The following is an 11,940-nucleotide window of genomic DNA, read 5'->3' as shown; positions in this document are numbered from 1 at the left end:
CTGTAGTCCGCCATTGTAGTTTTGAATGTCTCACGTGTTGTTGTGAAGTACTTTTTCTTTTTTATGCTTTATTTAGTAACAAATCACACAATAATCAAATACAAAATAACAATGACAATAAGGTGCATGCCTATAGACTGAACACATAATACGCGTGCGCATGACGTCATTGTTTTCACGGAGACGATAACGGCATCATTTTCAGGCCCAAAACCGCCGTTGACATGTAAACGAACAGCCAAAACGCATGAATAATTTTCTGTTTTTAGTTGAAAACGTTGTGTAAACAGCCCCTATCCCCAAATCTATATGCTATATACGTATCTATCTGCATTCATAATGAGGTTCAGCTGGACTAGACACACCCAGACCTGATTACTGTCAGCCCTGTTCAACACCTGAACAGAACTTTTTCAGCAGCATGAATTTGGGTAAAAAGGTCTCACCCAATAGCACACTATGCCAAGGTCAAAAGAAATCCCAGATATGATGAGGAAATACATCAGTCTGGAATGTGTTACAAAGCTTTTTCAAAGACTCTGAGACTCCAAAGAACCACAGTGAGAGACATTATCTCCAAATGGAAAACACTTGGCAAAGTAGTGAACCTTCCCATTTTTATTTCTTAATTCTTATGATTTTTAATTGTGAAATTACAATGTTTCCATTCATTATTTGAAATAAATTTAAGGTAACATTCCTTTGACTGTTATTTAACCATCTCATTAACCCACCCATGCACAAAAATTCCACACTAACCTTATGTGATGTTAATTTGAAAAAAATTACTATGCTAGTCCCTTTTATTAGGGTTTGAAGGGGATCAAATATCTGCAGCTTTTCATTTAGCGCAGCCATTCAGAGATCAAGCTCGAACAAAAAGAATGCAAGTCATGCAGAGACATGGTTAGAGGCAATGATTAGTCCAAATGCGTTGATGTCCTCTTGGTCCAGGTTTCTTTTTTCAAACTTAATTCAGTGAAATATTATCAAATTATGTCCTTGCTGCATACAAAACGCACATTATTATTTCTATGTGCTAAATGATGCTCACAAGCAGCCACTAAACCATTTATGCATATTAATGTTGCTCTATTATTCATCTAGTCCCTAAAATTTACTGACAAAACAAAAACAGACTGTTGGCAGACACACACACACACACACACAAAAAACTACTTGTACACTATAATAATAAAGTCCCTCCATGTCCTGAAAAATTTCATGAAACTATAACATCCCAAATTTAAGGCCATAGAAAATCTAACCTCAATGTCACCTCTACTCAAAATAACTTCCATAAAAGATTTAAATGATATTTACGTTATATCATGATTTGTACTGTATTATTTGCACAGTGCTTTCATATTTCATAATAATTCTAATATTTTTTATTATTTATAAATATGATTAAAAATGTGCATTATGTTGTATTTTATAGAGATATAATATATTTAGCATTTTTATTATAGATAATCAAACTAATTCTGCATCTGTGCTATAAATTAATATTAGATATATATTTAATAAATATTTTATCTTTATGATAACATATATATATATATATATATATATATATATATATATATATGTGTGTGTGTGTGTGTATATATATATATATATATATATATATATATATATATATATATATATATATATATATACACACACATATGTATATATATATATATATATGTATGTGTGTGTGTGTGTGTATATATATATATATATATATATATATACACACACACACACACACACACACACACACACACACACACATATATATATGTATATACATATATATATACATATCTTTCATACTTTCATGATAATACATATTTTTCATCTTATTATACACTTAATTAGGCTTCCGCAGCTTTGTTATGCTTTATAATCCAGTGAGATCCACTATGGCTTTAATAAATATTGTATCGTCTCTCAAGTAAGAGCTTTTGCCTGCCAGCTTGGCGAGGGGGCAGAAAAGTGGGCATCCACTAGCGATGTTCATCTCACTAATGGGTCTCTGGAAGGAAGTGGAGCTCACATCAGGCCTGAAAGCATCAATAATGTGCTCTCTGTTGTTCTGGTCCAAAAGCATCAATGTCACCTGGACAGCAGTGACAAAGACGAGAGCACAAGGATTACAACCCAATTCATAAGACCTGGTTGATGCTTTCAAGCTATATCTTACATCAGGTGAAAGACAAAACAATATCAATAAATGAAAAAGTAAAAAAAAAAAAAAAATGACATCATAGACAAATAGACAAAAACAAAAAGTGATTTAAAGGTAAAAAATAAATAACAGTAAATTAAAATACTGAAGAACAGAGAAAATTAAAGACTCAAAGAGAGAAAGTAAAATCATAATTATCACTCACCTTCTGGCTGAAGGGCCATTTTAAGAGCGCATCGTATTTGCCCCTCATGACCACAAAGAACAGCGAGAGGTGTGTGCCCCTGCCTGTGCCGTCTCCATTCAGATACAGTCTCAGACACATCTTGTAACCATATTTACTGGAGTAGAACGCTGCAGAAAAGAAGAAAAGTGGTACGCAGTATGTCAGATTTACTGTAGGATCATGGGCCTCGATTTGACACTATAAAAGTGAAAGTCTGCAGTACTGGAAATCGAAGGAACATCCAAATGACAGTGAAAGTAAAAATGAATGCATAATAACCTTGGAAATGTTCCAGATCAATACATGTTATGTAAGTAACACAATGGGTGAAGACCCTCAGAATGAAACTAGACAACACATTTTGTGCATTTCATTGACAAATCGTTGTTACATCGATTTTTTAAAAACATTTTCTGAGTGGTGTTTGTGTGCGAAAGATACCAAGATGATTTATTCTTATGAGCTAAATGAATCTCGCTATTGCTCACTAAAGCGTTGTGGGTGCTAGGGTGTTGTAGATGGTTGCTAGGTGGTTGCTTACTGGCCTACGTCAAAAGAGCTCATCCCCAAGTCTGACATTTTGGTTCCTAGAAATGGTTTGGGTCCCTCCGTCAGTTTAAATTTATGGGATTTTTGCACCCGCTTTATTGTCCACTAGGCAAAAATTTATAGAGCACAACAGCCTGGTTCCAGAAGTAAAAATCCCACTAATTTTCTCCTAGGTGTGTTGATTTTTAACAATAACTCATAAACCTTAAAAGACAGACCTACCATAAGTTTAATAGCTGAATTCCTGGTAAAGAACTACAATACCCATGATCCAGCAGAGAAGGCTCCACCAATCAGAGAATCGTGGCCAACAAAGCCCGCCAAACAAGCTCTGCAGCGACTGCCCACTATCAAACTACTTATATATTTGTACATATCTGAATATTTTGCAATAAACATAAAACATAGTTTCTGTACTTATAATCAAAAATGTAATTTATCCTTTGCAATGCTTCATGGGATTGTAGTTCCCTCATGAAAGATGGTAAGTACACAGTCTTGTACCTTTGTCTTTTTGTCCGATTATTGGCTGTTGTGCTCTATAATAATAGTAATTATGAAAAAACAAAACAATGTTTGATGAGATGAATCCGAATTTAATCTTACCAGGTGAGAACATAGCTGGAGCTCGGCCGCCCACTGCGTCTTGTCTGCGGCGAGAGAAGTCTGCTATTTTCCATATGAAAACACCATCGTAAGTGCAAAACTGCAGCTCCCGCAAAGACTGCTCGGACTCTGCTAACTGCAGATCTCGCATGGTTATAGTCCGTTCCAGCTGTCGCACCTTAAAGAGTCACCGCACAAAAACACACACAATGTTTAACAATCTTAACTCTGCAACGCTTTTATTATATATCCTTTACACCGATCAGCAACAACATTAAAACCATCCACCTAATATTGTGTAGGTCCCCCTCGTCCCACCAAAACAGCACCAATCCGCATATCAGAATAGCATTCTGAGATGATATTCTTCTCACCACAATTGTACAGAGTGGTTATCTGTTCAAACCAGTCTGGCCATTCTCTGTTGACCTCTTTCATCAACAAGGCATTTCCATCCGCAGAACTGCCGCTCACTGGATGTTTTTTGTTTTTGGCACCATTCGGAGTAAACTCTAGAGACTGTTGTGTGTGATAATCCCAGGAGATCAGCAGTTACGGAAATACTCAAACCAGCCCGTGTGGCACCAACAATCATGCCATGTTCCAATTCACTGAGATCACATTTTTCCCCATTCTGATGGTTGATGTGAACATTAACTGAAGCTCCTGACCTGTATCTGCATGATTTTATGCACTGCACTGCTGCCACACAATTGGCTGATTAGATAATCACATGGATGATTGTTGGTGCCAGATGGGCTGGTTTGAGTATTTCTGTAACTGCTGATCTCATGGCATTTTCACACACAACAGTCTCTAGAATTTACTCCGAATGGTGCCAAAAACAAAAAACATCCAGTGAGCGGCAGTTCTGTGGACAGAAACACCTTGTTGATGAGAGAGGTCAACAGAGAATAGCCAGATTGGTCTATGGTAACTTAGATAACCGCTCTGTAAAATTGTGGTGAGAAGAATATCATCTCAGAATGCTATTCTGAGATGCGGGTTGGTGCTGTTTTGGCAGCACGAGGGGGATCTACACAATATTAGGCAGGTGCTTTTAATGTTGTGGCTGATCGGTGTAGTTTTTTTTTTTTTTAGATAATTAGAAAATAGTTCCCATCTTATAGATGATTTTCACAAGACTAAACTGAAGTAAAACTTAAGGAAACAGCTGTTATAATAAAGTACATTGTCTTAACTGTTGCAACACATTGAATTGTTATAGATTTTAAATGATCCAATTGTGTAATGTTGTCAATAATAGTCTTTTTTTAGATGCATGTGGTGTTTGGTTCATTGTTGCCAGTGTTAAAGGAAACAAGCCGTATGGGAGCACTGTTAGATCCCACATGAATGAAGGATCATGGCAGAGACAGCTGTGGCTCTTCTGTCAATCATTATCTTGCAGGGGTGGGGAAAAATGTAGCAAAATCAATGTGACAGAACTTTTTGTGCTTTTGAAATTTTGGAAAAACTAACTTTTAAAGCAACTGAATAAAGTCAAATTTCCAGCGGCCTGTCATAAAAACAATCTTATAAAATGGAATTTAAAAAATCTGATTTTAAAATGCAGATTAACGCACAACTGTGACAGCACAATCTATATTAATGCGCCACATTGCTATTATGTTTAGTAACCATAAACAGCTAAAAGTAAGGCTAATAATATTATTAGTGGAAAAATGGCTTTTGTTTGTAAGGCTGTCAATAGTAGAGGTAGATCGATATATCGGTTTTACCGATTAATCGGTGTTGATAGTTGTTTTTTGGAACTATTGTTATCAGCAAAAATCTGTGGCGATAGTTGCCGATAGTTTTTTCATCATTTCAAAATAAGAGTCTCCGGTGTGTTTCGGGCTTGTTTATATTTAAAAGTCCTGCGTTATGCACCAAATCTTATTTTTTTCTGGTTATTTTGGGGATTTTGGTAGAACAATAAACTACATCTGGGATAATTAATCACGTCTATCATTATTTGCTAGAATAAAAGCCCCCAAATTAAGATAATTCAAAAGTCATTAGGCTATATATATTTTAGTGGAAGATGGAAACATTGAGTAGACATTACAATGGTTTTTGAAGTCAATATATTGTTTGTTTTCCCCCCATATAATTTAGCATAAGCCTATAATTAGCCTACAGTAGAGGCTGACTGATAGTAGATTTTGCCGATACCAATAACTAAGGTGATGGGAAATAAGCCTTTTAATCAGATAACCGATTAATCGGATGATAGTTTTTAAAATCGATTTACAAAATGTCAAAAATATTTCTTATTCTTTCCTTACAATGATGAGCATAGACATAGAGTTCTAAATGAATAAAATCCCAGATCTCAACCAAAATCCCCAAAATAACCAGAAAAAATACGATTTGGTGCATAACGAGGGTCTTTTAACTATAAACAATCCTGAAACACACCAAGGACTCTTATTTTGAAATGATGAACTGATGAAAAATCTATCGGCAACTATTGCTATAGATTTCTGCTGATAACGATAGTTCCAAAAAATAATCAGCACCGATTAATCTGTAAAACCGATATATGGATCTACTGCTAGCCTACAGTCCACAGCAATTAATTTTGCATTTGAGTTTGTCAATCTGTCCAATGTAGACATAAGGGATTTTCTCACAGGATGCCTTCTTGCTTGTCACCTGCATTATGTATAGTGTTGGGTAAGTTACTCAAAAAGTAATCCAATACAAATTACTAATTACTTCTCAACTTCTCTAAAACTTTGATCAGATTGCACTACACATTACTTCATGGGAAAAAAGTAATCACATTACTAATTACTTTTAAGTTACTTTCTACAACACTTTTCAAAGTTTGTTTTTCCGCTTAACGAGTTTAAAATTATGTCTGTTAAATTAATTGAAAGTCAGTAACATTTAATGCATTCCACTACTTTTGACCAAAAATGTAATTATATTGCAATAACTAATTACTTCGTCATTGAATAACAACCAACACTAGTTATATTTTACTTGCTGTTCACAAGCATCAGATGTACATTTTGACCGTAATATCATGTCTAGCTGTTTTTCCAGCTGTACAGGTCAAGGGCGTGATTAATTGTTCATTTTTTTTATTGCATTATTTTCTTTATAATTAATCATACAACATTTACGTTAAATTGACAGCGGTATTTATTTGTTTATATTTTACCACTGTTAAGGGGGTTTTAGGCACTTGACTTTGCGTTATGCTGAAAAACACTCCTTACCCATGGTAAAAACAAAAACGCACCGCCTCGAGTGTCTTATTGCTTTATCATTCAGTACATCATCAGGATTCGTTACCTTTAATGCAACAGCCTCGGATCATGCTCAGACACATAGCAGAGCATCAACCATCTCTGCTGTCCGAAAGAAAAAACAATCCTATAAATCCAACTTAGGAAGTGAGCTATTTAACTATTTAAGTGCATTGTTTCCTGCGTGGTTGGCGCAGTTTGTACCTTGTTCGATAAGTTCTCGATCTTTTCCTGGTCTAGGCGATGTTGTCGAGACAACGCCTCCAGAGTCAGGGCTGAACGCTCCACCTCTCGATTCAGCACAGAAACTATGTTCTCCAACGCGGTGACTTTCTGTTGGACACCAGGACCGTCACCTCTTCCTGCATTATGGGCGGCAGCATGAGCCCCTGCGGGAGGAGCATCTTCAGGTCCACGGTAGAGTCCCAGCCCCGAATCTTCCTGCCACTCACCGGCTCCCTCGGCACGCAGGCGCACAGAGGAGAGTACCGCCAACATCAGACGCAAATGCTCCATCACACTGGTCTGTTCGTGCTCCTGCAGCCTACCATTGTCAACCTGTGACAAGAGAGACGGATTAAAGCAACAGTTCCCCCAAAAATGAAATTACATCAACTGACGTGCCCAGTGTAGACAGTGTGTAAGACTCAAGTGGTTTAATCCATATATTCTGAGGTGATATGATCGGTGTGGGTGAGAAACAGATCAATATTTAAGTGCTTTTTTTCAATAAATTCTCTGAATTTTATTCAGATGGCATGGAGGAGTTGATAACAGTTTGCTTAATAATCTCATTCCATATCTGGATAATTGCTGCAATATCATAGAGGATACATTTCCTCTTCTATGATATTGAATTATATTAGTTTTGTACAGTATGTTAACTTAATAGCTGAAATACTTGGAAATACGTGAATGAAAATAAACCCGAAACAGTAATGTGTTTCAGTCACAATGCACATTATATAGTTTAGAGATGATTTAGAGACATTTAGAATGTTACAAATGGCTATTTCTATTTAAATAAATATTTGTATTCTTAAAAGTTTCTGTTTGTCCAATGATCCTCTTGCAGCAATGCAGGTCTTTGGCATTTAGAAGCTGCTAGTTTAGGACTTGTGAGGAGTCTGTTTCTCAAACTACAGACGGTGATTTACTTGTCTTTTTGTTGTGAATCTGGCCATGCACTTCCCTCTCTATACTGGTTAGAGATTCTTTTTTCAAAACAGTCATGCATGGAATAGCCTTCATCTCTCTAAAACTAGACTTCAGGAGAAAATAGAATTTCAGTTCATTTTGCCTATTTTTAAAACCACAATTTGACTAGCAAGTGTAAATCAACTTGTAAGAACTCAATACCACAGCATATGGGGAAATGGGCATCTTTAAACACAGACCAGTCTGGAAAAATATTTGGCTTTGTTGGAAGACAGACTCAAGATAGGCTATGCTTTATTTTGACTTTTTAATTGTAATGTAATTTATGATATAATTAGTTGCCGACCGATATATCGCTGAGGCCGATAAATTGGCTAATATTCTGACTTTTTGAATTATCGCATCGGCCGATAATTAAGGAGGCTGAGAATCAGCTGCTTGCATGTGAAGCTACTGAGACATGTTAATGACCAGTCATGAATCGTTTTGTTATTACGTGTCATTGTGTGTTACTGCAGTAATACCGGTGTGCAACAGTGTCATTTAAACGGTCCGCATATCAGAGCCGTGGCCGACGCATTGGAGATCATAATGTTAAAGTGCTTGCCTGTTTCATTCTCCCTCTCTCTCTCTCCTCAACAGTTCCCTGTAAATTTAACTTTTAAAAATTTTAATTTAAGTCTTGTCTAATGATAAAAAGGCAAATATCAATAAAACTTCTATTATATGCCGTCTGCAAATATGCACATATCTCGTTTAAACAGATGTAATTCACGAACCTCACGAAAATCCAGCGTTTTCTTCCCGTTGAGCGCTCATCTAATATCTTCCTCTATCAGCCAGAATCAAAAACTTCAGGATCAGGATCAAAAGTTCCTCTAATTCACAAATCATGACGGTCAGTCCGTGACAATCCAAGCAGGTGATCCAGGCTGTTTAAACTGTCAGGAGATTGCTGCTGCTGCTCTGGATCTGCACGAGCACATGAGTGCAACCAAAGTCTTTCTAGCAAGTCGGCCATGTTTGGAACACTCTCGGGAGATTATTTCCAGTCATGCCAGTGCAGCTCCTATCTACTTAAATGGGGAAAGACCGAAATCTCCAAAATGGTTGGTCAAGATTACGATCAAAGAACATTCTTCACCTCTGATTACACTAAAAACCGCAATTTTCCCAGCTTTAATAGCTATTGTGCATGCACGTTCTCGAGTTGATTGACAGGTGATGTCTGTATCTAAAAGGTGATTGGCTCTTTTAACTGTAAGGCGGGACTTCCTTTCTACATCCATTGACCATTGGGTGCTTGGGCTTCTTGGTTGAGCGTTCCAATTTCTCCCATTCATTTGAATAATAGTGGCCCATCTCTGCTAAATAGTCTCTGATGCAACTTCAAAGTAAAAGCACTTCACGTGTGCTATAAGTAAATGTCTTATTCACTATGCACTGTATGAACAATTGGTTTGATTCAATATTTTTTGAGAAAATGCGATAGCTAACGTGGACATGCCATCCATGGTTGCTGTTGGACTACTGTGTGTACTGTTATTTCCTTCCTCCTAATATATTATCAATTTCTTCATGTGCAAATAAATTACAAAAATTTGATGACTAAACAGAAATCAGAAGAAACTGCTATCTACCATTTAAAATATATTTTTTTAGATTCTTTTTTACAAAGTTGTGTGTAAAATTGAGTAAATATAGTGCTAAATAAGAGTTTTTTATTTTTTAGAAATGTTATGTTTATTTACTATATTAAATTATGTGATATATCTGCATTGTATTGGCCTATCGGCCACCCTGCTCTCTGGATATCAGCATCAGCCATTAAAAAAAAAAACATATCGGTCAACCACTAGATATTACATCTATTTTGTGTCTATTATGCATTTGACTCAATTATCAACAAACATTTGCCCATAAATGAGAAGAAAAAAAATAACTTGCACCTACTGTGAGATTACTATTTACAAAAAGTTAATAACCATGCATTTTGTAACCGAGACTTCAGGACTTTTCTCACCCACAGTCTAAACTATTCACACCATGTGGTTCTATTTTTGTCATGTGGACAACAAATTGCAAACTGAATTATTCAGATTCTCCTGGTAGGTGACTAAGAGTCACGATAAAATGATTTTGAAGGCTTATGAAAGATTATAAAGTTTCAGATTATGTCTTTCACTATACCCACAAAAATATAATAAATAAATATATTTTTTAATAAAATAATTAAAATGTTTATATATAAAAACAAATACAAAATATTTTAAAATAAAATACAAATACATTTAAAATGATAAAATAAATAAAACTTGTCCAACTGACACTAAATTCTCAAAACACTCACTAAACTCACGTTTAAAATCACATTTATGCGTAACATACACATTGTGTTTGCTGTTTTGGTGACAACACCTTATAAATATATAAATACACAATATAAAACATCACAGTTGAGCTATGAAGATAAAAAGATATATGTATGTTTTTAGTAACAGACTGATGTCTATGTCTGTAAATGTAACCTGACTAAAGCATGACCCCTATTTAAATACACCCTTTAGGGTTTCATCCACATCTCTAAAAGCTTTTCTGATGCAAACTGTGCTCATAGAGAAAGAAATACACACCACAGCCCTGCAGCCAATCTCACTGAACTGGCATGCCGACTTGGACTTGGCACAGGACTTGCTGTGTTCTTGAAACTGCGAAAAAGAAGACATAATATTCATGATAAAGCTGTTTTAAAAAGAATGACATATGTTGGGCCTCTTCCTCTTTTAGTGAAATCTTCATGGTGCAGCTGTTGCAGCAATTGCCTTGTGTTTTTAGCAAACAGACAACAGACATGTAAACTCTGTTCCGAAAACAAATGTTAATGCTCATTATCTTTCCAAATCGGTCACTTCTGAGGTTCCAGGCTAGTTAAGAAGCTGCTGGTAGTTGCCTATGTAGGCAGTATATTCATGCTACTGAGAAACATGTCATGCAGAAACCAACCTTCTCTCGTGGGATTTTCTTTTTGCCACAGTCTTTGCATTGCATGGGAAACTTCAGACAAATTTCATCGTGGGCCTGTAACAGTAAAGCGTAGGAGTGTGGGAAAGTCAGCAAAGATGGTGTAATAGCAACAACTTTTAGCTAGAGGGTATTCACTGAAAATGTGAATAATTCTTGTGTTCCACGGAAGAAAGAAAACCAAACAAGGTTTGAGTGACATGAGTGGGAGTAAATAATGCTATAATTTTCCATTTTAGTTGCACAAACTCTTTAAAGACAAAATTCAATTTCATCATAATTTCCGGCCTAACAGTGGGAAGTTAAATGTTGCATTGCATCACACTGCGATAGCTGTGTACAATGAAAATATTACATTTGCATGTTCTAGCATTTACCTTAATATCCTTGAAGTTGAATGTGACCTTGCAGTACTTGCAGTTGAGGGTTCTGGCTTCACATTCCCGCTCATTGTGACGGTCTTTCTCACTACGCAAGATAAGAACTTGACATGCTTCACATTTCACACGCTCAAATTCACAGTGACCTTCATGCTGATTCTGTTGAAAGAAAGGGAGAAATTGATCAATGTCTAGTTGGAGATTGTGTTGTTAGACTGTTGTCAATAAAATTGTGTATGGCTGTCTGTTAACACTTAAATTGTCATCATGTCCATTTACGATTGTCTTGAGAATATGTTTGGCTTTTTATAGCTTTTGTTCATTCTCTACTTTCCTGAGACACAAGTATGCAGTATCACAATTACTGTGAAAAAAAAATTCACCAGGTGAATTTTTTTTTAAGTGTCTTAGTGCCTTCCTGAGCATATGTCCAACAAATTTTGCTCTCTCTCTCTCAAAATGTGTTTTCTCTCTCTCTCTCAAAAAAATAAAAATAAAATGTTTTTCTCTCCAAAAACTTTTTTTTTTTTCTCCTGAAGAGGCATCACATGAGGAAAA

General features: G+C 35.9%; 1 protein-coding gene across 4 annotated transcripts in view; it reads right to left on the bottom strand.

Annotated features, from left to right (window-relative positions):
* Positions 1-1,750: 1,750 nt before the first annotated feature.
* Positions 1,751-11,940, bottom strand: part of traf2b (Tnf receptor-associated factor 2b) — a 29,440-nt gene continuing 19,250 nt past the window's right edge. For 3 of the 4 annotated variants that reach the window (XM_051686411.1, XM_051686402.1, XM_051686419.1), the window contains 7 exons: positions 11,380-11,541; positions 10,985-11,059; positions 10,615-10,689; positions 7,028-7,381; positions 3,561-3,738; positions 2,385-2,533; positions 1,751-2,110 (listed from right to left, as the gene is read on the bottom strand). In XM_051686411.1, the coding sequence (XP_051542371.1) occupies positions 1,892-2,110; positions 2,385-2,533; positions 3,561-3,738; positions 7,028-7,381; positions 10,615-10,689; positions 10,985-11,059; positions 11,380-11,541 (1,212 nt within the window). In that variant the 3' untranslated portion in view covers positions 1,751-1,891. The remainder of the gene's footprint in view (positions 2,111-2,384; positions 2,534-3,560; positions 3,739-7,027; positions 7,382-10,614; positions 10,690-10,984; positions 11,060-11,379; positions 11,542-11,940) is intronic. The other variant, XM_051686427.1, reaches the window with a different exon arrangement.

Source organism: Myxocyprinus asiaticus, chromosome 4 (assembly GCF_019703515.2).
Source record: "Myxocyprinus asiaticus isolate MX2 ecotype Aquarium Trade chromosome 4, UBuf_Myxa_2, whole genome shotgun sequence".
NCBI classification, from domain to species: Eukaryota; Metazoa; Chordata; class Actinopteri; order Cypriniformes; family Catostomidae; genus Myxocyprinus; species Myxocyprinus asiaticus.
The sequence above is the reverse complement of the archived record's forward strand: the minus strand, read 5'-3'. Positions and strand labels throughout refer to the sequence as shown.